This window comes from Peromyscus maniculatus, chromosome 7 (genome assembly GCF_049852395.1).
Source record: "Peromyscus maniculatus bairdii isolate BWxNUB_F1_BW_parent chromosome 7, HU_Pman_BW_mat_3.1, whole genome shotgun sequence".
In the NCBI taxonomy this organism is placed as follows: domain Eukaryota; kingdom Metazoa; phylum Chordata; class Mammalia; order Rodentia; family Cricetidae; genus Peromyscus; species Peromyscus maniculatus.
Window position 1 is genome coordinate 72,915,259 of NC_134858.1, and position 27,858 is coordinate 72,943,116.

Genomic DNA, 27,858 nt, shown 5'->3' on the forward strand with positions numbered 1-27,858 from the left:
TTTATAAACGGTGAACGGGTCTCAATAGTTTACTACGATAAACGCTGGCTGGATAGAAGTGCAGATGCCGTGGAGCACTATGGGTGGTTTATGTTTCGCCACATACTTTTGTTACCTTGAGGTAGATAACACATGTGTACCAAATTCGGCATTCGTTTTCAGTTGCTGCTGGTATCATGTGTCTTAAGAAATGTGTACAGTATGAAAAACTTGAAAATACTAATGAATGAAAAATGTTTCAGGAAAAAAATAGATCTTTTCATGCAATTATGTACAGTCTCACTGTGTAAGTTTCAAGGCAAGGTTTTGTTTCCCGTAAAGCAGGTCACTGGTCTATGAGAATGTCTGTTCACCCTAGCGCATCTCGTCTCCTCCTGCACTGCATTGTTTTGCTCTATTCTTTGTGTGTATGTGTGCAAATGACATGCCAGTTCAAATGAAAACTAACTCACATGTAGAAAAAGTCTGCATTTTACAAACTGAGAACTAAGAAAACTCCTTGCAAATTAATGACACCTTCTGATTCAAGTAAAAAACTGACTTAGAACATTAGTGATAAAAAAAGACAACACATCTCATGAAGAACAAAGAGAAATGTCTGCTGAGTGTTTAGTTCAGATGTTTCAGAATGCTGCTGTATGTCTTGTGAGGGATTTGAGGGGAAGATTTCATAGCGGAAGGTGTTAACGTGGCCTGGATGGACTTGAGTGGGGACCCCACTGGACTGTGGAACTGCGGAGTGCCTATGGACTCTAGCTGCTTGCTCAGGAGGATCTCCCCACTGCCGTTCAGAAGCCCTGCCTCGCGTCCTCTCTCCCCACGCTTCCCTTCCTCAACTGGCTCAGGTTCTAGCATTTCAGAATCTTCCTTCCTGCTGAAGAACTTGTCCAGATAGCTGGTGTACGTGCTCTCCTTCTCCACATGCTCGTCCTTCCTGACCTCACAGCAGAACTGGCTGATGAGGAAACACTCCTCCCCGCCGCTGCTCACCAACTGGCTGTCCCAAGAGGACTGGTACAAGGCCTCCAGCTGGGCCAGGTTCGCCATCCCCTTTTCCTGCTTCTCTTGGCTGACTGACTTGGAGATCAAGCTTTTCAATTCTAGCTGGGACACTGAGCTATTCAAGTCGTTTAACTTGTCAACAACGTCAGCAGGCTCCTGCTGGGAACTAAGCTGAATAGTTCCTGCTATGAAGGAATCAAAGTCAAAGCCCTGGCCCTTCTCCCTTTCCTTCTCCGCCAGTTGCTGGGATGCTTCCTCCAGCGCTATCTGTGCTTTGACTAATCCGTTCCTCTCACACTTTGACTTGCCTTTTTTATCGGATTTTTCTTTACTTTGCTCTTTCCAGTTGGAAAGATCTATAATAAGTTTGGGCTCATAGTAATGGTTAACTTCACTCTCCCTCCATACCAAGTTATCTAAATATGATGGTGACCTTGTTTTGTAGTTACAGGTGTGGCTACACTCCAGATCACAGTACTTGTTCTCGTGGTGATCTGGGTACTGCCAGCAAGGCTCAGCAGAGTAGCTAGTGTCAAAGGCGGGATCCTCCAGGTACTTCTCTCGGTCTCCATCCAAGTATTTTCGAGGATCAACTTGAACTTCTTCTTCCTCGGTGACATCAGACAGAGCTCTTGGGTCAAGCTGAACCTCATCGATATCAAAGTTGTTATGAATAGGCCAGTCATGCTCCGAGAACTGACAATCATGATACCTGAAGGAAACACAGGCATTACTCTACGTGGTGACTTCATTTTCAAATGCACAGTGTGCTCTCTGTGGAAGTATTGAGTGCTTTTTGTTTGGCTTCGTTTTTAAGAGCGAGAGTCTCACTGTACAGCCAGGCTGACCTCACACTTGTGATCATCCTGTCTCAACTTCCCCAGTACTGGAGTAGAGGTGAATGCTGCCACACCCAGCTCTGAGTTGTAAAAGCTGTGCAGGGTCTGGGGGGTTGGGGGGGTAAGAGAAGAGAAGCTAGGAGCAGTCCCTCCCTCCCATCAGAATCTATCATCTCCATCTGGAAGCCGTGCTACTGATTAAAACAGCAGAAGGCAGCATCTGGCGGTTGCCAACAGAGCTCCAGTTTCATCAGGAAGTCAGGACTTCCACTGAGCTGGGTTGCCACTTCTCACCTCCTGTGCTCCCTCTTCTCCTCTCCTCCACAGGTAATTACCTAGGAGGCTGGCACAGCTGTAATTTAATCCCACCAGTTTCCCATTAACACTTTATGCCCAAATTCTGTACATCTAACAGTGAGCAGGTACTTTCCTAGTCTTGGTTCCACTGGTAATGAGGTAGCTGAGTAATGGGGAAGGCTTACTGGAGTCTCCCATCAGCCCCACCCGTGTGTGCTGTTTCTGTTTACTGACAAAGCACAGCAGGGCAACTATACCACACCCAAAGGGAGGAGACTGACACACCAACAGAGGCTGGAGAATGGGAAGGAGTCAACGGAGATGTCGACTTCAGTATACTTAGGAGAACGCACAGGTCAAAAAAAACCCCGGGTATATGAGACCTGTACTTAGGGACAGAAAATGACAGCTAGCAGATGGGGTGAGTATGCACACACCCTGACATTTACTTAAGAAACAAAAAATACTGCTTTAACTACTTCTGTTTCGTTTGGCATGGGTCAAGACAGGGTACTGCCCTACAGCCAGGGTGGCACCTACCTCTCCAGCTTCCAGGCAGGTGCCACTAGCTTCAGCTTGACCACTTCTTTCCAAACATAAAAACTTAAATCTCATTTGTGATTCTCAGTCCTGGCTACACATCAAACCCCTGGAGACCTTGACTCTCCGGGGTTGTTAGGGGTGTACCCCACTGAAAGTGCACACAGCGACACATCTCCAGGAGTTAGAAACACAAAGGAGGCGGAAGAAAGCAGACCGCACGCACTCCAGTGATGTCACCATTCTGTTTGCAGACCAGACCCGTCCCCCTCTCACTGAACCTACTCTAGGTTTGCTTTTATGTCACCTGGAAACAAATTCAACTGCCACATGGACAGGAATCAGACACTGGGTCACCTCACCAGGTAAGGTCGAGTCTTGAGATTCAGAGCTAAAATGCAGGTTTATCACAGATGAAAAAGCATTAGGTGTGTAATTAAATGATTTTTAAAAATTGAATGACTTTATAAAATTAGTTTTAAATCATTCAGATTTTCAACCATCTTAAAATCTTAATTAGCATGCTTTAATGACTGCTTAAGACAGCACTGTTATCACCATTTCCTCACCAGTACCTAGTGCTGAATTCCATAAAATCTAGTTAAAGACAGTGACTTAACAAACCCTTTAAAATTTTAGGACATCTATAAACATAAGCATACAGTATACAACATATGGTACACTGAAAATTCAATAAATGTTTTTCTAACTTAGGATGAATTTACCTTTCCCAGTTATAAATGTGACTGTGTGTTTCATCCATAAGTAGAATATCATCCACTTCATCTTCTATGTGAAAAGGATGGCTGGAAATTGGCTCATCCGTTGGAAAAGAGTAGATGCTCATGTAAGGATGGGAAAGCGCTTCCTCTGCTGTTAGCCGGTCCATGGGGCTGAAGGTCAGAATCTGTTCCAGGAAATCCAGTGCTAAGGGGAAGAGGAAAGGTTTACAAAACAGCCTGTTCATCTGAAGAAAAACTGAAAACGTTAGTTTCATTTAATTCAATGTGCATAGCTGGGCACGATGGTGGAAATTTTGGTGGGGTTTGTGGGGGGAGCTTTTTTGAAACAGTGTTTCTTTGTGTAGCCTTGCCTGGCTGTCCTAGAACTCACTTTGTAGACCAGGGTGGCCTTGAGCTAAGAGATCCCCCTGCCTCTGCCTCCCAAGTGTTAGGATTAAAGGCGTGTGTCATTGACCCCCCTAATTCTGACACCTCGATGTATCTGACTACCATGCGTGCATGTACATTAAGTGTACATACTCAGTATGATGCTAGGGGTCAAAAAGAAGGCCTGAGCACTCTAGGCAAGTGGTCTACTACTGAGCCAAACTCAGATCTAAGTATCTTTCCCTTTTCTCAAGAAAAGGTTATCTTATTACAGAGAACTACAAAAGTTGAAAACTTTTGATCAAGCATGTCACTCCATTGAAATGAGAAACGAACTAACTTAGTAGTTGATGTAGAGACTTCAATATTCAAGACTGCACAAACTCTTACATCTAGCACTTCATACTTCGAATATTAACCCACAACTCTTACATACTTTGTTCATTTGGATCAATACTTGGGCAAACACTATTTCTGCTTGCATCTTGCTCTTCCTTGCCATGAAGATCTCTGCCTTCTCCCGACTACTCTTCTCTTTCCTATCTAAATTTAGCCAGTGAGATGGCCAAGGAGTAAAGACAGCTCATGTGCTTGCCGCCAAGCCCAACAACCCAAGTTTGATCCCCTGGACTCTTGCGGTGAAAGCTGACAGCCCCATTCTTCTTACAAATTGTCCTCTGACCTCCACACATGTATCTTTGCACACATACACACAGTGTAAACTTTTTTGAAGATTCAAGTAGTTGTTTGCTTTTATTTTAGAATATGGATGTCTGTGTGTGACGTGCATGCCTGATGCCCGTGGAGGTCAGAAGAAAAGGCATAAGATCTCTTGGAACTGAAGTTACAGTTATAGGCCACCATGTGGGTGCTGGAAATTGAACCTGGGTCCTCTGGAAAAACAGCCAGTGCTATAAACCACTAATCCATCTCTACAGCCCCATGAAATTATGTTTTAATACAGAAAACAATGAGTCATATTCAAAGGCATACCTGATCAGTGTCTAACACTCACAGAACTCCACTGCAGTTAACTGAGACCCAGTCATTCGATATGCTTACCCACAGTAGGTGGGAAGATAAATTAGAAAATGGGATTAGAATCAGCAGATGGGGTATGTTTTCTTAACTCCAGGAAAGCCAAGACACAGACTATAGTCAAAAGGGGAATGCCAGAGTTTAAGGCCTGGGTCCACCTGAAGACTGGGAAAACACACACCTCAAGATGGCAGCAGGCCACAGCCTCCACACTCCAAAGAGATGTGACATTATTCTCAAGTCACATTACCTTCTCGACTAATTCCCGGAAGCAGCTGAGTTAGCGGTTTGTGTGGCTCAGTCATGTCGTTTCTAATGTAAACTGGAATCACACTGAGAAGCTCCTGACGATCTTCCTCATGCACAACAGGAATAGATTCTAAGATGAGCTGCATCTGTTCAAGTTCGTGTGCACCTGAGTGAAATCAAGACACCACAGTGTAAACAGGTCACCCACGGTGCCCACTTTCCCGGCAATAAAGACACCCACAGGTTCTTTGATAGTCTCCCTTGAAGTCAACACCTCTCTGCACTGAGTCTGAGCTGTCCTTGGTGACCTGCTTTTACGAATGAGACTGAAATGACAGTGTATAAGTTCTGAGGAAAATCACAAGGTAGTTCATGTTTACGGTCAGCTTTTTTTTTTTTTTTTTTTTTTTAAATAAAGGTGGCTTACTATTCAATTTGTAAACGAAAACTTCTTCACCAGATGGTTCAAGGACAACTGGACATCCACAAGCAAAGTAATGAAATTGGACCCCTGCCCTCATATCACACACATAAATCACCCAAAACAAATCCTGATCTAAATGTAAAAAGCTAAAACTATAAAATGCTTGGAAGTAAATATTGTGGAGAATGGTTTCTCAGATATGATATGCTAACACAAAAGACAGATCAGTTGGCCTTCAACAGAACTAAACGTTCTGTGCTTCAAAAGGCACTGTCGTAAAAGGAAAAGACATCCTGCACACAGCCTGGGACAAAATATAATAAACTCTATCTGATAGACCCGTGTCCATGGTGTGTAAAGACTTCTTAAAAACACAAAAGACAATCCAGTTAAAAGCAAACAAATGATCTGGGTACTCTACAAAGAAGATATTAAAAATAAGAGACTACGCATGGTGGCTCCCACTTGTGATTCTAGCAGCCAGGAGGCTGAGGCAGGAGGACTGTCTCATGAGTTCATGGTTCACTTGAACTTGTAAGAGTCTACACTAACAAATACGAGGTCAGTAAGCACATCGAGACACCCTTTTTTCACACCCACCAGGATGATCACATTCAACAAAGACACAACAAACCTTGAAAGCGCTGGTGATAATGTGAACAGAACCTTCCTTCTTAGTTGACTGGGGAATGTACAACACACAGCTGCTTTAGAAAACTGTCTAGTCTCCAAAAATTCAACCTAAGTTACCCTGGGTCACCTAGTTATTTATGCCTGGGCATGTAGACCGAAGAGAACTGAAAACACCTCACATAAAAACTGATACACAAACGTTCACAGCAGCATTGTTCATAAGGGCCAAAAAGTAAAAACCAAGACATCCACCAACTGATGAATGGAAACTAAATGAGGCCTCTCTATCTGGCATATGCTGAGTCAAACACAGATAATCCGCAACATGAATGAACCTCTAAAACACTGACGAGAAAGCAGCCTGTCACAGAGCCCGATACATGGCTCCATGCACGTGAAGTGCACAACAGGCAATCCACAGAAAGTGGATGAGTGGGTACAGGAGCTGGGGAAAGGAATAACGACTATCACAGGGCTGGCTTCAGAAGGATGGGGATGCTCTAGAATGGGCATAACCCATACATTTACGAACATTCCCAATGACACACTTCATTTTCTGCAGTGCTAGGCTTTGAACCAGAGGCTCCATGAATGCCAGGCAGGCACTCTAACATCCAGCCACATCTCCAGCTGAAACACAGCCTCTGAGTGAACTGTATGGTATGCGAACGAAGATGGTTTTCTTAAAACACTGGCTTTTTCCTTGGTCTTTTAACGGATAAAAAGTTTCCACCTGTGAGGATACCCCCACTGTCCACAGGAAACCTGGAGAAGGGGACAACAGAACTCTGGAGGATTTTCAACAATAAATTTACCAGGAAATGACTAATGCAATTCAGATATGACTTAACACAGATCACCAACAAAGAGTATGGATCCTCAAAACACTGAGGTTTAGAAATAAACTGGCAATAACAGAACACTAGAGTTCTAACTAACCGTTAGAGCAATTTCATGAATATGTGAATAATGGTGTCCTCATTTCTTAAGTAATATAAACACTGTTTTATCTTTGCATTGGAATATTCCAGACTATATTAAGCTCTTTGAAATCTTACATAACCTTGCCTTAGAGATAAATGCAAAATGACTTCTGGTACAATTCTCCCCACATGATACTGACCTGCAAAGAGGGTTTTACCAGTCAACATTTCAGCAAAGATACAGCCTGCAGCCCACATGTCAATGGCTTTAGTATAATTATTAGGAGAAAGTAAAAGTCGTGGAGATCTGTACCATTTGGTAACCAATCCTTCAGAAAGATGACCCTGCAAAGGAAACACCAAACAGACTTCAATTTCCCTTACTTTATGGGGTAGGAGGATACTCATCCTCCAAAAAAAGCCGTAAAATTCTCAATTACTGTTGATTTCTAAGCCCATTTTCAAGGCTCTTACCATCTAGATGCTGCAACCATCACTTAAGAGATGGACATGCCATCTCTCAGATGACTGTCACAAAAAGTGCAGAACAAGACATCATAAGGCCTTAATGCCAACTCTAGGCCAAGTGCAGCTTGTTTCAGAAGAGAAACAAGTTCTCCCTCCAAGTTTTAACATAATTAAGGAGCAGGCATGCTATGCCTGGATCAGAGGGAAGGTGGGGGAAAGAGCTGCAGCTCCTAGTTATTACACACACAAATCCCCCCCCACACACACACACACTCCACTCCTAACCGATGTCCACATAGTCATGCTCCACCCTCAGAACAACACAGACACTGTACTGGTGGACACTGATTTGCAGGTCAGAGCACTGGGCAGATCATGGGTCTGCTTAAGGACACACCTAGGTGACTCCAGGGACGTCAAGTAAAGGTCTAGGTGTGGCTCCTTCCAGTGTTCTGTCCACACCTCACTGTGCTCAGCAGGGACTCAGCCTCTATGTTAAAAGTTGTTCATTAATCTATGTGGGTGAGGGAGGAGAGAGGGAGAGCCAGCAACCACCCACCACAGTGCAAGTGTCCAGGTCAGAGAACAGCTTGGGAGAATCCATTCTCTTCTACGGTCCGGGTTCCAGGGTCTGAATTAGGTTATCAGGCTTGCTGCAAGGAACCTTTCTGCTGAGTCATCTTGCCGCCTCCCTCCCCCTTTTTGTGAATGGAGTGAAGACCATCAGTTAAGACAACACGCACAGCAAGCATGAAGATTTGTTTCAGACATGGGCTATGGAATGCCAAGTAACAGAACCTGCTCTCAGGGGTTCTCTGTCACCAAATCAGCTCTAACTCTATATTTGATTTACTTTACTGAGACAGAGTCTCCCAGTGTTGCCCTAGTTGGCCTGGAACTGTGTAGACCAGAATGGCCTTGGCTTACACGGGTTTACCTGTCTCTGTCCCCTGAGCACTGGAATTAAAGGTATGCACAACCATACCCAGCACACTTTTATATTTTCTTTCTTTCTTTCACTTTTATATTTTAAACATCAAGATTCTACCTAAGATTTCAATTTAAAATCAAAAGGCCCAAGTTCTCCCTGGAAGATGTTATTAAGTTCTTATATGAAAAAAAGTTGCTTATAAAGGGAAGCTGCTATGAAGTGAACCTTTTTGGCTGTACTTAATTGCCAGCTGTTCATGCAAATTTAAATTTTTAAACTAAATTCCATTTAAATGAGGTATAACTACAGTACAGTATAGAACAGTATAGAATAGTATAGCAGCATCAAAAGGACAGATAACTTAAAAACTGGGAAAGCTGCTCCGCTCACCTTCAAATAGGACGCCAGATCCAAACATAAAATGTGTTCTACTTTGAAATAACTAAATAAACAAGAATCTTAATTACAATAAATAACTATGTGGCAGCACATGCTTAGAATCCCAGTATTTAGGAGGCTGCAGATAGTGAGTTTGAGGTTTGCCCAGACCATACACTAGAGTCCAGGCAGCCTGGTTACACAAACAAGAGTCAGTCTCAAAAAAACAAAAACAAAAACAAAAACAAAAAAGGCCAGGCCATGGTGGCACATACCTTTAGTCCTAGCACTTGGGAAGCAAAGGCAGATGGATCTCTATAAGTTCGAGGCTAGCCTTATCTTACAGAGCTAGTTCCAGGTCAGCCAAAACTACACAAAGAAATCCTGTCTCAAAAAAAACAAAACAAAAAAGATGTACATCTCAGAACTTCATTACTAACAAACAGCCATGCATTCTGAGGAAGTTGTATGGACCTGGGAGTCCACGTCACCTTCAGTTCACACCCTGGAGATTATGAATGAAAGCAGAGCTGCGTCAGGAAAAGACATCCCAGTTTAGAAGTTGGGTGGAGAGAGCTTTCTACATACCTTATGGGAATAATGAGGATCCATGATCCGTGCCAAACCAAAGTCACCTATCTTCAGCACCAAGTCTTCAGTGTTAATGAAAAGATTAGCTGGCTTGAGATCTCTGTGCAGTACGTTTGCAGAATGGATATACTTGAGCCCACGTAGCAGCTGATACATGAAAAGCCTGGCATGCTCTTCCAGTAGAGGGCCCTGCTCCAGCACGTTCGCCAAGTCTGTCTCCATGTACTCCTGAACTATGTAGACGCTGTTCAGCTCCGTGAGAGAGCCCACATCATCTGTTAACTGGCTTCCACTGGGACCAAGAATTTCAAACACTTTCACAATGTTATCATGGTCAAGTCTTCTAATAATTTTGATTTCACGGAGAGCATGTTTGACGCTCTGGGGATCGGTGAGGACAATTTTCTTGATGGCTACTCTTTTGTCACAGTCATTGTCTACAGCAGAAAAAACCAAGCCATTGCCTCCACAGCCCAATGGTTTTAAGTCCATGTACCTAGAGCCCAGATCAAAACCATGAATGTTCATGAGACTTTCAAATTTCTCTGCCATTCTGAAACCCTTACAATTGCCTTTTCCTTTCAAATTGTTGAACTTGTGTAAACAAGGAAGACAACTGGCATCAAAAGGAAAGATCTCTCAAAAAGGGAGAAAAACAATTCCGTTTCCACAGCACGATGGTTTCTTGATGTTCATTGCAGACGCCAACCAGGCCCGCTGAGTTCCCCTCAGACTTAAAGCTCAAAAATCTCTATTCATACTGAGAATCAAAAAGATTGCAGTGCTCATAGTTCAAGGAAGGGCAGCAACTCTGCAGACATTTAAAGAAAACACTCAAGAAACTCAAACGGAATGAAATGACATACTATGCACTCAGATAGACTATGCTAACCGACTTAACATGGGACAAAACTGTGAATAAATATGCACCCGGCAGGCCTCCGTGGACATCCTCTCACAGTGCAGATACATTCAGTGTTGGACTGGTCCTGAGCAGCATCCTAAGGCGCTGAAAGCACTATTCCCTTTGCTTCCTCTCTTCCTTGTTGCTGTATTTCAACAGGAAGCCCTGGTGATGTTGGCTGACAGGTATCTTTTGTTAGTGATCAGGTGGCTCCAGCTCACCACAATCACAATCAAAGCTACCGTCCATCTTACTCTGATACAACCTGGGGTGAAAAGAAAAGAAGGAGAAATATCACCACTAGAGGAAACACTTCCTATCTGTACGACATGGCAGTGAGGCATGGGAAGGACCTCAGCGGGCATGGTGGCACATGCCTGTAATCTGGGGAGGCTGAGGTAAGAGGACTGTCTGGGAGTTCCGGGACAGCCTGGGCTATGAAGTATCTCTGTCCGTCTGTCTGTCTCTATCCATTCATCACACACAGTCAAGTGGTAAGTTTCCCAGACTTCACAGCACTGAATTCTCTGGAACAGGCTCATCAGGTTGGCACTTCAGTGAGAAAGGGGCTTGATGTGCAAACATTGAGACCTAAGTTCAAATCCCAGGCCTCAGGTAAAAAGCTTGTAACCCAGCATTGTGTGCAGTGGAGTCAGGAGGAGCACTGGACCCTGTCTCAGGGATATAAGCCAAAGAATGATAGAGCAGGGCACCTAACATTCTCTTCTGGCCTCTGTGTCCACACAGGCATACAAATACACCACACACACACACACACACACACACACACACACACACACACCACATGAAATGCCAACCAGTATAGGAAACTTCGTAATATTTTTATAGAACTTTTTACAAGTAAAATTCATTTGAAAGGTAAAATTTTAGTAGTACTTTTCTTAGTTGAAGCATTGTATCATTATCAATTAACTATGTCGGTACCCAGTAAGCAAAGTCTAGCAGCACAGGCTGAACTTGCGGAACACACTCTGAAGCTGGTAAGAGTGGGTGCAGGCAGCTCAGGAGACAGACAGCCCTGACTGCCAAGGAAATCAAACTATCTTAACATTTCCAACTCAAACACTTGGGGGGTCGCTTGCACACCAGTGTGTAAATACCACCGTGCCTGCCTTCTACATGGGTGCTGAGGAGCAGACTCAGTTTCTCATGCTTGCATGGCGAGTACTTTACTCACAGCCATCTCCACAGGCCCCAGAAAAATATTTTAATGCTCCATTAATATCAAGTTTGAGGAGGAAAGCAAAAAAGGAAAAAAAAAAAACCCAACAGAATGATACAGTATTGGTGAAAGTTTAAAAATAGTAAAAGAAATCAGGGCTTGGTAGTTAATACTTGTAATCCCAACACTCGGGAGACAGAGGCAGATGGGTCTCTTTCGAGTTTAAAGTCAGCCTTGTTTAAATAGTAAGTTCAGTCCAGTCAGGGCTACAAAGTGAGACTGTCTCAGAAAATAAAAATTAAATAAATACAACAGTAAAATGGGGGCTACAGTGTAATGCCCCCATTCTATAGAAACACTTGAAAGCACACTGGAGCTCCTCAGGGTAAAGTGCCCCTCCCCCCCACCCCAGCCTGTTCACAGTGACAGCCTCTGAAAGGCTCCTGGTCACTTTGCTCTTCTCCAGAGTCAAGTGAGCAGTCTGAGTTAACTGGAACTCAGCCAACTGCTTTGGGAAGGGACAAGCTGAGCTCTACTCTGTCCCCTAAGCCTGGCACAATTGGTGGTGTTATCAAATTCACTCGTCTGTGATCATGCCTCAGACTCTCTAGTTACTGAGTTCCTAGGGCACAGAAGGCCATAGCTTAGCTACTCACAGGCATTCCTGACAAAGCCCCTGTTCCTCAGGTAGGGTGGCCTGAAGAGATGACATCAAGGAGGCCAGCGGTGCAACCCAGGATTGGGTGAATCATTGCAGGAAGCTAGAGAAAGACTTAACATATAAACGCCAAGGCCTAGCAGGCTTGTTGCACACAGTATCAGTACCTACTCAGCTACACTTAATCCTGCCATCTATCTTGCTTCTGGCCAAGACTTCATGGTGGACAGGGGAATACAAAGTCTCTTATATAGACCAGGCTGACTTTGAACTCACTGAGTGCTGGGATTAAAGTTCTGTACCACCACCCTGGCTCAAGACTTAGTTCTAAGATGCCACATTGACCTAAGATTAAAGAAACACTGGAACAAACACAGGACTCTGAAATGTTTGAGTGACTCTTTTCCAGACACCTTTGAGTCTAAGGATTCCCATCAGATTTCTGTGGCTATCAGGATAGACCAGATGATCCCCAAAACTTGGCAGCTTACTCTAAGTCACAATGAAGTTGTTATCTAAGTTGTTATCAAAGACACCACCTTTACCATTGATACTCAGTACACCAAAGGATCTACACGAGCATCTACACCTCTCATCCCCATGACACATTTACCAACCTATTACAGACCTAAGCAGGTCACACAGTCTCACAGACACACCCAAAAGAATTGAGGAAGTGCTACCCCAACCAGGACCCAGGAGCACAGAGCACTAAGACATGAACAGTTCTAAGAGTCCGTCCGAGTCTGTTCTTGTTCATCCGAGTCCTGAATGCTCACCATGGCCAGCACTATCTTCAGGCATTAAGATGTGATGGAAACGCCGGGCGTTGGTGGCGCACGCCTTTAATCCCAGCACTCGGGAGGCAGAGCCAGGCGGATCTCTGTGAGTTCGAGGCCAGCCTGGGCTACCAAGTGAGTTCCAGGAAAGGCGCAAAGCTACACAGAGAAACCCTGTCTCAAAAAAAACCAAAAAAAAAAACAAAACAAAACAAAAAAAAAAAAAAAAAAAAAAGATGTGATGGAAACAAGAGAAACAACCTGTTTCCAGCCCTGACTCAGAGAAGCCCTGAGTCTGAGCACTTCCCTCCTGCTCACTGTTTCCTACTTCCTGTCCCTCCCTAACAGCACTGTCAGTTTCCCCAAGGTTATCTTCTAGATCGTCTCCTCTTCCTCTCCCATGACACCATCCCTCTCCACTGATGGTGGCTGTCTGCTTTAAATCAAAAGGTTTGAGATTAAGCAGTTTTACTAGCATTTGCTGAGTACAGAATCTGGCGGTTACTAGGTGCCCTATAAACTGTACCGAATGAATAAAACAGCCTATCCAATGAGATGATGAGACATTTGAGAGGGGATAAGCCCTATTCTCCTATTTTTCAAGAATCAGAGGACTAGCCTGGCCACTGGAGAGATCTGTGAAGATGCAGCTCCAGCATTTGACTTTCCAGGCACTCCCAGGAGCCTCATCCCACAGTGAATGTTCAAGTTTGTCGACAGGAAAAAGAAACTGGTTTCCAGCCCTGGGAGAGCAGAAGCAAAAGCACTCAGCTTTGTTCCACTCCCCCTTTCCTGTGTGGAGGTGGAAGGACAGACTGCCTGGGCACTGTGCTCTGCAGAACCACGGCAGCAGCCTCTGGAAAGGCAGAGCCTCTGTCAGTCAGCCCTTCACACACAGTGACCCCAGCAGGGTCGAGGGCGCCTTGGCCATACTCCACGACAGGTGAGACCCAGCACCGCTGTCCTGCAGCTGAGCCTGGTCACCAGGGTATAGGACCTTACAAAACTTGTCTAGACTCAGTGGCTGACTCACACAAGTTGTCCTCCCAGCTACTCAGGAGGCGGAGGCAAGAGGCTCAGTAGTTCAAGGCCAGTTTGGACAAGAAACCCTGTCTCAAAATTTTTAAAAAAGGACTAGGTATAGTTCTGTAATAGCACCCTTGGCAAGCACTCAGGAGGTCCCAAGATTGATTTCCATCCTTAACTTCAATTCCAGGGGATCTAACACATGCTTCTCACCTTTATCACCATGCACAAATGTTAGACACATACATACATTCAGGTAAAGCACTCATACACATAAATTAAAGTAAAAAAATGTAAAAAAAAAATTCATTAAAATGTCAAGCCTTGCCAGGTGGTGGTAACACACACCTTTATCCCCAGTGCTAGGGAGGCAGAGGCAGGAGGATCTCTGTGAGTTTGAGACCAGCCTGGTCTACAAAGCAAGTTCCAGGACAGTCAGAGTTACACACAGAAACCATCTCAAAAAGAAAAAGGAAGGAAGGAAGGAAGGAAGGGAGGAAGGGAGGAAGGGAGGAAGGGAGGGAGGAAGGGAGGAAGGGAGGAAGGAAGGAAGGAAGGAAGGAAGGAAGGAAGGAAGGAAGGAAGGAAGGAAGGAAGGTTGGTTCACTCGATCCTTTCAGAAAAGAAGATACCATGGCTGCTCGTGGTTGGCAACAGAGAACCAGGCATTTCCCACTGACAGGATTAAGGAGAACGCTAACTTCTAGGGAAAAGTCTCATGGGGATTCATCAGGGCCACCCTGCACATCCCACTCACCAGTCCTTTCCTACTGGTAATCTTCAGTGAGTACAGAAGACTGAGGGAGTCAGCAGTGGTGCCACACACCTCTAATCCCAGCACTCAGGGAGGCACAGAACAGATGATGGGTGCAAGTCTGAGGCCACCAGGGCTACAGATAAGAGGGCTAGAAAACCCACCATTTCCAAAGCAGCAGCCCTCTGAAAGTGGGGCCAAGGCAGGAAGCTGAGCTAAAGGCATCTTCAGTCTAACAAGTTCATATTCTCCTCAGGCTGAGCCAAGGAAATAGGGGGCCGCACTGGAAAGCAGGAGGAAAGCTCCTGTAGTCAGCAGAGCCAGAAGCCAGGCTGGAAGCAGAGCAACTCCAAGGTTTGGGAAACTAATGAGACTTCAGAAATATGTGTCAGGACATTTTCAAAATCAATTAAAACAAGACAAAACCAAACCAAACCAAACCAACTCAAATGAATTCACACCAAACCAGTGACACAAAACAATAAAGAACAGCTGTTAAAGCCAACCAGGAGACTCAAGTCTGTATCAGGGAAGAAAAGAAAGACCTAGGCTGATCATCACTAGAAAGGAAAACAGCACCAACAGGAGGCTGTCAGCAGAGAAGAAGGTCAAAGACTCATAGAACATACTAACTACGGTTCATAGGATTTTCTGTGATGTTCCCATCTACCGCCCCACAAGGTAGCCATAGCCACAGATGGTAACTGAAATGAGACAGACTCCACTGAAGAATTCATCATTCATTCATTCACTCATTCATTCATTTTTATGGTACTAGGGATTGAACTCTAGGCCTTGTGCGTGCTAGGCAAGCATTTTATCACGAAGCTACATCCCCATCCCCATCCCCATCAATTAAAGGGAAATGTCTTTAATTCCAGCACTGGGGAGACAGAGACAGGTAGATCTCTGTGAGTTCTAAACTTGGTCTACATAGAGTTCTAGAACATCAAGGGCTACATAAAAAGACTTGCCTCAAAAATAACAAAAAAGTTGTTTTTTTTTTTGGCTGTAGGTACAGCTCAAAGATAATCTGCTTACCATGCCCAAGGCCTTGGGTTCAACCTCTATAACCAAAATAAAATCAATTATAAAATGCCTACATGTGGCTCCCATATTGGACAATTCTACAGCACATTGGCATATTTAAAAAAACCAGAGAAGGAGTCAAGAGCATAGGAGTGGAATGCATGGGGGGAGAGTACGATACACAGAACAGAACAGGTAGAGCATGCATTAAGCCTAGTGAGAACCCAAACTCAGGGTTACATACAGAATAATATAGGAGTCAAGCCGAAGGTAGGAACATAACTCATAATTTACTCTGTACCTGCTATCGGCCAAGCATTTTCTAAGTGAAATAGTTCATCTTACAGAGTCCAGATGTTCCCAAAGGCGAGGTGATCTCATTAGGCAACACGGACAGTAAAGTAAAGCCAGGATCTGAGCACACCAGTCTGATTCTGGAGTCAGAACCTTCTCATTGCATACAGTCTGTGTGACTTTTGCAGAGCAATGGCCAAAATCCCCCAGGACAAGCTAAAAGGAGGAATTATTTATTTTGACTCAATTTCAAAATGTCATTCCAAGATGGAGTGCAAGACATAGTAGAGCAGGTGACTCATGGAGACTTAGTGTAATACCAAAGCCATGCCCCTAATGACCTACTTCCTTCAAAGATGCCACCTCCCACTTTTAACCAGCTCCCAAAAATGCCACCAAATTACAAGTCAATCAAGGAATTAAGTCACTGATCAAATCAGAATCCTCATGGACACACCAGATGTAAGTTTTAGTGATCTCCTTAGGCATTTCCTAACCTAATTAAACTGACAAGACAGACTACTATGTATGCATCTCTGATGAGAGCTTAAGATCTCTCTCCATTTCTGCACCTGGAAAAGTACCCAGCAGGTCTGCCTGGCAGTTACCTCCAGAGCCAACAAACGTGGAGAGACCAGGCCAAGGGCAAGGCTACCAACACGGACCACGATGTACCTCAGAAAACTGAATCCCTCTGTGTTATTTTTTTATCCAAGTGAAAGAAACAGGAAGAAACATGCATGCATTCTTGCAACTTAGATTAGCTTTACTGAACAGAAAATTGGCACCACTTTCTAACAGTCATTAAAAGAATATCCAGGCATAAAGTAAGTTAGTCAAAAAACTACCATCTCTTCAATTTGTACATAAAGAGGGAAGAATTACCAAACTGAGACTCATTATTAAGTTGAGAATTGGATAATTTAAAATTTAGTTTAAAAAAAATCTAGATTAGGCTAGGAATATAGCTCAGTTGGTAGACTGTGTGCCTAACCAACCAGAGGCCCCAGCCTCAATCTCCAGCAACACAGAAGACCAGGTGTAGTGGTGCACACCTGTGATCTCAGATGGGAAGTGGGAGACTGAGGCCAGCCTTGGCAACAGAGTGACTCTGAGGCCACCCGGGTTACTACCTAAGGCCCTGTCATGAAAATCACATAGAAAGCTAGAAGTGATTTCACACACCTTTAATCCCAGCACTCGGGAGGCAGAGACAGGTGGATTTCTGTGAGTTCAAGGCTAACCTGGCCTACAGAACAAGTTCCAGGCCAGTCAAGACTACACAAAGAAACACTGCCTCAAAAAACAAACAAACAGATGAAATTCAATTTCTCAAGGGCATCAGTCACTTGTCAAATACTTAATCATCACCACTCTGGCTTGCTGAGACCTCACTGGTCAGCACAAAACTGAGGACTCCCTCATCACACAAACTCTATCCAAAATTGATTATATTCTCAACTTTACATTCCCATTTTTCATGAGGGCCAGGAGAAAGAACAGTTCATAAGACGTGGTTTTCCAAACCAGTTGCTAACCAGCTGAGGGCCACTCATGTCTCCCTCAGCCAAATGACTGTGAGTTCAAATCACAATATTCACAATAATTCACTGGGTCCGGATGAGCCAGCTCCCAAGTGATATGGTTTTAGATCATACTGGGCCTCAGTTTACTTAATTATCAAATGATGTAGTTGGAGCAAAATGTTCGTGCCACCCTTTCAAACACTCACATGAAGTTTTATGGTTGCAGAGGCGGACTTCCTTGAAGTAAATGTTAAGGTTCTTTTTTTTTTTTTTTTTTTTGGTTTTTTGAGACAGGGTTTCTCTGTGTAGCTTTGAGCCTTTCCTGGAACTCGCTCTGTAGACCAGGCTGGCCTCGAACTCACAGAGATCCGCCTGCCTCTGCCTCCCAGTGCTGGGATTAAAGGCGTGTGCCACCACCGCCCAGCAAATGTTAAGGTTCTTACATCCTAAAACCTTTGGATTTGTTCCTTTTGTGTACATGACCTGTGCTTGTGAGAGCATGCAGAGGTCAGAGGACAACGCTGGAATCAGGTCTCTCCTTTCACCATCACAACAACTGCTGAGATCCACCTTAGGTAATCAGCCTCACACAGCAAGCTCCTCACCCGCTTTCTCACCAGAGCAACATTCGAACAATCCTTTCCCCCGCCCCCCCCTTTTCTTGTTTCTTCAGACAGGGTTTCTCAGTGTAGCAGCCCAGGCTGTCCTGGAACTCGCTCTGTAGACCATATTGGTCTCAAACTCAGAGATCCGCCTGCCTCTGCTTCCGAGCGCTGAGGTTAAGGGCAGGCATGTACTACCACCTAAAAAGAAAACACACACACAGTGCAAACAACAAACTCTAGCACCCAGCCATGGTGTCACGTGCCTGCAATTTCATGAGGTGAAGGCAGAAGGATTAAGGCATTGTGGCAAGCCTGGGCTATGTAGGAAGCTGTCTCAGCAAAACAAAACTGGGAGAGGTGTGTTTCAGGAAAACAGACTACATTTTCCAAATGCAATTCACGGAGAGAAATTCAGGGAGCCACTAGCTCCTCAACAGCAGCAGCTCCCTGGCAAGAAGCCAGGGAGTACAGTAACGACATTTTTTTTTTTAGCATAAATCAAATTTTGTTTCTCTTTTAGAATATTTCTTGCCCTCCCTTCTTTTATGGTTTTTCTAGAACAAACTCAGCCCAAGCTGGCCTTGTACTCATGAATCTGCCTCCTGAGTGATGGAATTGCAGGTGCCTACCACTGCATCTGGCTTTTTTGAAGTAGTTCTGATCGGCAGAGTAATGTCATCTTTATGTTTGTGAAGTCTGAATACTAAGCAATAAAACTGATCAAGATCCTGATACTGTAGGCAGGTTATAGTGTAAGAGTTCACAAAACAGCTTGCCAACAATGGCACAGAGAAATGACTTTAGAGGCATCTTCCTGGTTTCACAGGAGCCCTGAAGTAACATAGGCTCAAGGGCTATAATGCAAATAAGGAACTGGAGAGCAGTGTCGAGAACTCCCCACCTCACAAAGCAACACCTTAGAGAAAGCTTGTTTTTAATTTCTAAATTATGTACAACAGTTAATAACCTGCATTTAAAAAGCCCACATGCCCAACTTCTAAGTAACGTGATGCTTTGAAAATCTCAATCCTTTTACAATTGTATTTTTGTGTTTCCTTTAGTAGGCAATATTAAGTATGAATTAATCTTTGATACAATTTCAAAATGCCCCAAAGATTTAGTTCAAATCCACAACACATTTCACTGCCCAGGAATCTTCCCAAATAACTTTCAGAAAATGAACAGTATAGAGAAAGTAACAAATGGGTGAGGAGATTTTTATTTATTTCCTCACTTAGGAAACAAAGTATCTTCAATCTGTCTTGTTTCCCCTCATTATTTTTAGGTAGGTCTCACTATAGGGCTCTGGCTGGGCTGGCACCCTCCTCGTAAACCCCACTGTCCCAAACTCACAGTCTTGCTGGGCTCTGGGGGGTGGGGGGACACTTTAAGATGAGCACAACCTCCCCGCCCTTCAAACTTACTTTAAGCCAATTTGTTAAATGCTGGCCAACTACTTTATCACCAAGCTTCAGCCTAAGTCCTAGATTTGGAACGATTCATTTAGTTTATCGCTTTAAAAACTATCAATTATAAAGAGTGCTTGTAACAATACTGGCTGGAGAGATGGTTCAGCAGTTAACAAGCACTGGCTACTCTTCCCAAGGACCCAGATTTGATTCCTAGCACCCACATGGCAGATCACAACCCTCTGAAACTCCAGTGCTAGGAGATCCAATGCCTTCTTCTGGCTTCTCTGAGGATACCAGGCAAATGGTTCATAGACACACATGCAAGCAAAACATCCATGCTGATAAAATAATAACAATAATTATAAAGTACAGAAAATACACAACTATCACAAGAAAGCACTGTGTATCTTTAGCAGCTCTACTAAACTCTGGTGGTATTTATACAACATCTAATCCAGTACCCTCTAGATGTTATAAAGATAGCTTTTACATAATCAATGAAAACCAGTCAATTTCCACTGAGACTATAATGTACTGTCTGTCCTTTAGAAATAACTTGCTAACAAATCTCTCTTAATAGTAGCCAAAGACCAACATTTAATTTCAGCAACTAACCAGCAATTGACTTTATCTTTTCTCCTAACAAATGTTATACAATTGTACCTGTAGGGTACTGGATAGCCTTTTAAAAGGCAATTTAAGAAGCCATTACTTTTTTTTGGGGGGGGGGTGACTACTCTTCAGAGAAAAGAGAACTATGATATGGACACTAACAGTTTATCATATAAAGAGTGAGGGGGGGAGAAGGGGAAGAGAGGGAGGGGGAGGGAGGGGGAAAGAGAGGGAGAGAGAAAGAGAGAGACAGGAAGGGGGGAGAGGGAAAGCCAGCCACGTAGTAGCAGTAGTGGGCAGGGTGAGTCATCACCCAGCTCGAAACTTGCAGCAGTACTTCTGAGTCTCCTCCCACCCGACCCCAACCCCTTCACAAGGCACCCTGAGTCAGCACGCCTTCCTTACTATTTGGTCAGTTATGAATTCTCACGATGCCTACATGAACTTATGTAAAATGCTGCAGCGCTTTAGCGCTCGCACTTGTCTTGAAACGGCTGCCTTTTCTACTGCAAAACTAAATGTTCTTCAAATCAGTCTTCTCCAGATTCTTTTTTAATCGCGGAAAGTGGGCAGGCTACTTTTAATCCTCTTCTGCAAATGACTAAACTCCAAAATATCCTCACATAGAAAGCTGATTTTAAAACGGTTTTTCATTTCCCAGGGTCTTTTTTCTCTGAACAGTAATACTGAAGTGACAGAATAGTCTGCCCAAATCTAGCAAGCTTCAGAGATGACAAATATTCATTAGGACACCAGTAAGCAAGATTTATGATGTAGTTAGATTAACTAGTACAACATATATGTCCAAGCACCTTACAGTTTTTAACTACAAGCTAAAGATATTTTTCTTCCACCCAATTCAAAATTATTTCCAAACAGCAAAACCTATCATTTCTAAGAAAACTCTAAAGCTGAGGGTAATGCGCACACGTGTTAAAGCCCAGCAGGAAGCCGAGGCAGGAGAATCGTTTCTCAAAGCCTAGCTGGGACTACGTGGCGAGACCGTCTCCACAAACAAAACAACAAAAACCCTTTGAGGGCCAGACCCTGTTTGGACCCTACATTCTTCTCTATTCAAATCACTCCAACTCAGTTCTCCGACGTTAAAGAGACAGACAGAACGTTAAACCCCAGAATCTTACCAAAATAAACACGCTGGAATAATCAACAATTTAGAAAATTATTCTGAAGCTAGCTGCTCTTCGTTGGATGGCCCGTGAATGTTTTTTTTTTTTTTCTTCCCCTCTGACAATCATCTGTAGCCATAAAAAGTTAATACAGGACTGCCTCGGGACTCTTAGCAACGCACACGGGCTGTTCAGATACAGTAAGGCGACCTCCTGACTCTCCCTTGCTAGGTCCCTTCGCTCGATCTTTCCGTACTTTCAAACCACCAAGGTAAAAAAAACACGAAAGCGATCTAAAGGCGCCCGCCGCACGCAGCTCCCCCAGGCACCTGAGCCGGAGAGACCACGCCAGGCAGGAACAAAAGGCGGCCGAAAGCCCTCCGCTCCGCACAACTCCCAAGTCGGATTATAACAAGCTCCAAGTGCGGAGGCCTGGAACCGGTAACGTACGTTTTCATCTGGGTTGTTTTTCCGGATCACACCTTAACGTCCGGAAAGGGTGTCAGGAGCCCCGTCTCCGGCCGGCCGGTCGCCCGCACCTCGTGGACGGCCAGACAACAAACTTGGGCGGACTTAGGGGCTGGAGCCGAGAGCTACGCAACGTGCCGGGGGAAGACTTTGCCCGGCCCGAGTCAGCTGAGGCCGAGTCACCCGGGCGGGCTGGGGGAGGAGACAGGAGAGCGTTAGGGAGGCAGCGAGCCAGGAAGGCAAGCCTCCGTCGCCTCAAGCGCTCCTGGACCACCGCCCTCGCCTGCGCGCTGTGGCGGGGACTCGAACCCGCGGAACCGGGCGCGGGAGGGGGGGGAGGCGGAGACTCGAACCCTCGCAAACACAGCCCGGCGCAGGCGGCGGCAGCGGCGGGGGCCGGCCGGAGGAGCCCGCGGCCGGCTACCCGGCGAGGGGCGTGCCGGGTGGGAGGGGCGCGCCGGCCGCGCCGCCAACCCCACGCGGGGACCCGGCCCTCGCAGCCGGCCGGGCCGAGCGGGCAGACGGAACAAAAGCGCCTTTGTTGAGCCGCGGCCGCCCGGAGGGTCACACACAATGGACGCGGGAGCCGCCGCCGCCGCCGCCGCCGCCGCCGCCGCCGGGCCCTCCGCCGTTCCCTCCCGCGCCGGCCCGCACACGCACACGGACACGGACACACACGCGAGGCACACTCACGGGACTCCTCCGACTCATCGAGAGTGTGCAGGGCCCGCGGACAGCCCCCAAGGTCGGCTCAGGTCTCCGGCTGTGCTGGCGGCAGCGGCGGCGTCTCCGAGGCTCTCGCTTTGCCGCAGTCGCCGCCATGTAACCCCGACCCGCGAGAGAGAGAGAGAGAGGGAGGGCGCCGAGAGGAGGCGGGGCCTCGCCGGGGCACGCCCCCTCACGTCACAGGCTCACTCCACGGCGGCCCCGCCCCCGCCGGCCGGGGGACTCGCACGCGCCGGAATTTCCAACGCCCGTGACGACGCGCGCCGCGGGGGCGGCGGCGGGGGATGCGCGCGCGGGCGCGCGGCCTGCTGGCGGGTATGCCCCGGCCTCCGCTCAACCACCGCCCGGGGCTGTGACACCCAGTGACCCGGCAGGGCGAGGCGGTGAACGGCAGCTGCCCCCCCCCACACACCCCGGCCGTCTGGGGGAAGTGGCCGAGGGCCTGGTGCGGAGCAGATCAGCTCCGGGTGGTGTGGGTCGGGAGGCGCCCGAGATCGGCCCCCCTGAGGGCTTCCAGAAGCTTCCGCTGTAACCCAGGAGGTGAATGGCTGAGGGGTCCTGAGAGAAGTGAGAGCGGAGACCCAGGCTGAGACCCCGGAGAGTGGCTGGCGTGTTGTGGGAGCTGGGGCCGGGCGTTGTTAGCCTTGGGTAGTGAGAAAGGTGGATCGCGGCCCTTCCCAGGGCTTGGGTGAAATTTTTAGGAATTGGTGATTTAGGAATATTAGAGATTAAAAAACACAGGGCTGAGCCGGGCGGTGGTGGTGCACGCCTTTAATCCCAGCACTCGGGAGGCAGAGCCAGGCCGATCTCTGTAAGTTCAAGGCCAGCCTGGGCTACAGAGTGAGTTCCAGGAAAGGCACAAAGCTACACAGAGAAACCCTGTCTCAAAAACAACAAAACAAACAACAACAAACCCACAGGGCTGGTCTGGGAGTGGTGGTGCATGCAGGAGTTTCTCTCCGAGTTCGAGACCAGCCTACATAGTGAGTTCCAGAACAGCCTGGGCTACATACTCGACCCTGTCTCAAAGGGAAAAAAAAAAAAGGGGCGGGGGAGCTTGTTGGTGCCCCCCTGTGATCCCTGAACTCCGGGAGTGGAGACAAGAAGGGTCAGGAGATGCAGGTAACCCTCGGCTGCATAGGGAGTTCAAAGCCAGCCCAGACTTCTTAAGACACTTTTTGTCTCACAAAAAGAAAAATGAGAGATTTGGTCACCCCTTTTTATCAGTGATAATTGACCATCCTAAAGGAAATCTGACACACAGCAGCCCATTATCCACTGCATGCAGCAAACCCCTTCAGAGATGACCCAGTCACTTGAAGTTAAGAGCCTGAGATGGGCTTCGATGTTTTCTAATACAGAGATACATTAAAATATATGCTTTGTGAGACGGCATCTCACTAGGAAGCCCGGCCTGCCCTAGCACACCTAATCCTCCTGCCTTAGCTTCCCCAGTGCTCAGATTATAGGCTTAGGCTGCTGAGCCCAGCTCTACGATATTTAAAGCAATACCGTCTGAATACCGGGTGAGGAATGCCAAGCGAACACCAAGATTTTCAGCTCGTGGATGCTCCCGGCCCAGCACTGCTCTGTCTACACCCCCATCACTGCCCCATTCTTCTTCAGGGACTCTTCCACATCCATCTTCCTGTAATGCCTGGACACCTGGGGGTGGTGAGAATAAAGAGCAAGCAGTGTGCCTTCCCACGAAAAGGTCATAATGTAGTGTCTCCCCTGACTTCCATCAAAGGCCAAAAGCCAACCTTATTGTTTTATAGCCGTCAAGGGAGTCCGTGGAGTTACGTCTTTGCAGTATCTGGAGAGAGGTCTGGGGCTGGTACAAGATTTGGGGGATTTGGTTTAAAGCAGGTCTTTCGGCTAGGAGACTTAACTGGGATTGAGTGGTGTAACAGTTTAGGGTGGGAAAGGGGAGGGTTTTGAAGCCTAGGAGAGTGTAATGGTGGGTAAGCCCAGTAATCTTGCTGAGGTGGGGGCTGTTTACCCTGAGAGTTTGGTTACTGTTGTAGCCTTCCAAAAAAAAAAAAAAAAAAAAAAAAAAGGATTTGAGGAAGTCCCTGCCTGAACGTCCAATAAAATATTTGCAGATTCATCTTCCTGGATGAGGATTTCTTGAAATTTGTCATGCGTACAGACCAGGTGTGGTGGTGACCGCTTGTCATCACAGCATTCTGCAGGCTGAGACAGGAGAATCTTGAGGTGAGGTCAACCCTTGGGGTTCATAAGACCTAGTCTTCAAGGCAAGCAATCAAGCAAAGTAAGAGAAAGGAGAATGAGAAGGTAATGGGGGAGAGAAAATGGCCAAAATGTATCACATACATGTGTGAAATTGTCAAAGAATTTTTCTAAAAAGGTCATGTTTACATGCACAGCTGACTTGCATTCCTGGTAATCCAGCTGGGCCTAGCTCTTAATCCTGTTGTATGGGTGTAAACAGTCCAGTTCACTAAGGTTAGTTTTGTTTTGAAGGGGGTTATGAAACAGGATCTGTCTGTGAGGCCCTAACTAGCCTCAAAGTCTTGATTGCCCCACCTCAGCCTCCCCAATGCTCCACACCACACCCAGCTGCTCCAAGTAGTTTTTGAAGCTGCATATGACAATCCTTAATGAGTAGGAAAATCATTTTTGTGGGTCATGACCAGCAAATTTCATTACCAAAAGAGCAAAAAGCCGAATAAGAGAACATCCTCTATAACAAAAAGGGTAACAGTGAAGCTTTCAGCTTTGTGTATATTTCAGCAAATCAAAATGCCACCAAATATGAGCCATGCCATTATTTTATATACTACTAAGAATGATAAATCCAGGGCCTGGAGGTGGAGAGATGGCTCAGTGGTAAAGAGCACTGTCTGCTCTTCCAGAGGACCCAGATTGAGTTCCCAGCACCTACATGGCAGCTCACAGCCATCTGAAGCTCTAGTTTGGGGGATCCAACACCCTCTTCAAGACCATGGTGCACAGACACACATGTAGACAAAATACCCATATATATAAAATTAAAACAAAAAAACCCAAAAAACTTGCCAGATGGTAGTGGCGCACTCAAGGAGGCAGGGGCAAGAGGATCTCTGATCTACAGAGTGACTTCCAGGACAGCCAAGGCTACACAGGAAAGCCCTGTCTCAAAAAAATAAAGTTTAAAAAAAAAATCTCAAAAGATAACTTAAGAAATGAAAACATAATACTAGGAATCTTGAATAAAGTTTCAAGGTAGTTAAAAAAAAATCGGGGCAATAGAGAAATGGTTCAGAGGTTAAGAGCATAGGCTGCTCTTCCAGAGGACCAGGGTTTGATTCCAGCACCCACATGGGCATTCACAACCATCTACTCCAGTTCCAAGGGCTGCATCGTCCTCTTTTGGCCACCACAGGCACCAGGGATGTATAAGTACACAGACAAACGTGGAGCCAAAACATCCTTACACTTTTTTATTTAAAAGAATGATAAAATCAAAACCAGACAGGCCTTTAATCCCAGCACCAGCTAAGCAGAAGAAGGCAGATCTCCCTGAGTTCGAGACCAGCCTGATCTACATAGCAAGTTCCAGGCCAGCCAGGGTTACACAGTGAAACCCAGCCTCAAAGAAGTAATAAATAAAATCATATCAAAATGTCTCATTGCTGTGTTCTGATTTCAGAGCTGTTAAATAGAGGAAGAACGCAATATTGAAATGTAAGGCATATAGAGCTGTGTATATTTGATCGCAGTGTGAAATGAATTTCTGGTTTTTTGCTCATTGCTAGGAAAGTTTGAGAGCCATGGTTATGGTGGAAGTACACAGGAGAAGCTAAACTTGGCTGAAGGTAGCAGAATGTTGAGTGCTTTCTGAGATGCAATGGACTACCTGCACAAGTTGAGCTGTAATGGAAGGAACAGTTAATGAGAGCTGGGGACATCGGCGGGCTCAACTAGGAGACAGCATTTTACCTGGCCTCCACTTGATGAGGCAGTAGCAGGACAATAGACATTCCCAGTGAAAGAGCAGACTGTAAGAAGGCATGAGCCTTCAGACCACACTCTGGAGAACTGAAGTACAGCAGGCCTGAGAAAGTTGCCTCCAGATGGAGAAGGCTTTGAATGCCCTGCCAACAGCTCTAGATTTCATGATAATGACAGCAGGCGAGGAATTTAGGTGATGCAACTAATTACCGATGGTGATGACGATGATGATGATGATGATGATGATGATGATGATGATGATGATGACAGTGTATGAGTGATGCTACCCAGGGAACCCAAGGCTTCTGAATACTGAGCTGGCTCTCTGCTGGTGATTGACAGCCCACCCTGCACCTAGTTCTTTGAAGTGAAATGGTTGACATCAATGGGAAAGGCAGATTGATAAGCAAATGACTGAAGAACCTGAGAGGGTAGGAGAATCTAGTGTTTCTGCCCAACTTACCCTAGCCTGCTAATGAGAGATGCTTAGAGAAGCCGTGCACTTGACTTAATTCTCTGCCATCCTGACTTTCCTAATAGTTCCTGTCTGGAAGTCAGGTGAGACAGAGGAGCGGGGGTGAACAGAGGGGATAGAGACCGTATTGCATTTTATCTCCCCACTCCCCTCAGGGCAGTCTCCGCGCCCACAGGCATCGATTTCTGATGGAGCTACAGATGTCAGAGTTCACAGCTAGGAGTCCAAGGGAAGTAGCTGTCTGCAGCTCCCGGAGGCCGCGCTTTCCAGTAAACAGAACTTGAAACCTAAGCCCTGTACTCTGATACTCCAAAGACTGAACTATGGTGGCATGGCCACTCTCGCTTTGTGCTGGCCAAGCACCTGTCCTGAGGACACTTCCAACCAGTCCCTCCTTATGCTTCGGAGACTCCTGGTGGGAGGTGTGTATCAAGAGGTAAAACAGTAAGGCTGAGTGAGTTTTGTGCAAATTTCTTGCTTCCCTGGTCAGAACAAAACATAAAAATGTTTGAGCCCTGAGACAGAAACTGTGACACTTTGGTGAGTATATGCAAAAAATAAGTGCTTGTGGTTACATGTAAAGCTGCCTTCCTGCAACATAACATAAAAATATGTAAATTTTTTCTTTAGAACCACATAAACAAATTGAAAACAAAAGGAAGCATTTTATATTTTTCTACCTTTAGCAGTCTTTCTCTCTCTCTCTCTCTCTCTCTCTCTCTCTCTCTCTCTCTCTCTCTCTCTCTCACCAGCATTGCTAGGAAACCCCACCCCCATGGCATCTCCCCAGCCCCTGAAGAAGGTGGCTCAAAGAAGGACTTCCCCACTTCCTGGCACTCCCCTCACTTCCTGAACAAGCCAGACTAGCTCCGCTCTCTCCAGGAGATCCAAGGCTGCCTCT

At 45.9% G+C, this 27,858-nt stretch overlaps 2 protein-coding genes across 5 annotated transcripts; one reads left to right on the forward strand and one right to left on the reverse strand.

Annotated features, from left to right (window-relative positions):
- Positions 1-22,722, reverse strand: Mapk6 (mitogen-activated protein kinase 6). Of its 4 annotated transcripts, none has more exons than XM_076575394.1 (6): positions 22,493-22,722; positions 9,420-10,591; positions 7,255-7,399; positions 5,076-5,240; positions 3,404-3,605; positions 1-1,714 (listed from the first exon to the last, which is right to left on the reverse strand). In XM_076575394.1, exons 2-6 carry the CDS (start codon positions 9,972-9,974, stop codon positions 610-612), a joined length of 2,172 nt encoding a protein of 723 aa, XP_076431509.1. In that variant the 5' UTR covers positions 9,975-10,591; positions 22,493-22,722; the 3' UTR covers positions 1-609. The 4 variants fall into 4 exon arrangements, with proteins under 4 accessions (XP_076431509.1, XP_076431508.1, XP_076431510.1 ...); XM_076575393.1 differs by lacking the exon at positions 22,493-22,722 and adding an exon at positions 21,782-21,980; XM_076575395.1 differs by lacking the exon at positions 22,493-22,722 and adding an exon at positions 21,661-21,980.
- Positions 11,262-27,614, forward strand: LOC121830905 (uncharacterized). The gene is made up of 7 exons (XM_076577462.1): positions 11,262-11,327; positions 13,786-13,889; positions 21,657-21,772; positions 21,973-23,065; positions 24,631-24,823; positions 26,287-27,040; positions 27,113-27,614. The coding sequence occupies exons 1-4, from the start codon at positions 11,262-11,264 to the stop codon at positions 22,623-22,625; spliced, it is 939 nt and encodes a 312-aa protein (XP_076433577.1). The 3' UTR covers positions 22,626-23,065; positions 24,631-24,823; positions 26,287-27,040; positions 27,113-27,614.
- Positions 27,615-27,858: the final 244 nt, after the last annotated feature.

Bases quoted from the DNA above. Each gene is read 5' to 3' on its own strand.
- LOC121830905 (XM_076577462.1), top strand. From the start codon at position 11,262: ATGTCGGTACCCAGTAAGCAAAGTCTAGCAGCACAGGCTGAACTTGCG. The intron at 11,328-13,785 runs GTAAGAGTGGGT...TGTGCTCTGCAG, and splicing joins CGGAACACACTCTGAAGCTG to AACCACGGCAGCAGCCTCTG. The intron at 21,773-21,972 runs GTAACGTACGTT...GAGTCAGCTGAG, and splicing joins AGTGCGGAGGCCTGGAACCG to GCCGAGTCACCCGGGCGGGC.
- Mapk6 (XM_076575394.1), bottom strand. From the start codon at position 9,974: ATGGCAGAGAAATTTGAAAGTCTCATGAACATTCATGGTTTTGATCTG. The intron at 7,400-9,419 runs GTATGTAGAAAG...TTTCCTTTGCAG, and splicing joins ATCCTCATTATTCCCATAAG to GGTCATCTTTCTGAAGGATT. The intron at 5,241-7,254 runs GTCAGTATCATG...GATTTCACTCAG, and splicing joins TGGTAAAACCCTCTTTGCAG to GTGCACACGAACTTGAACAG.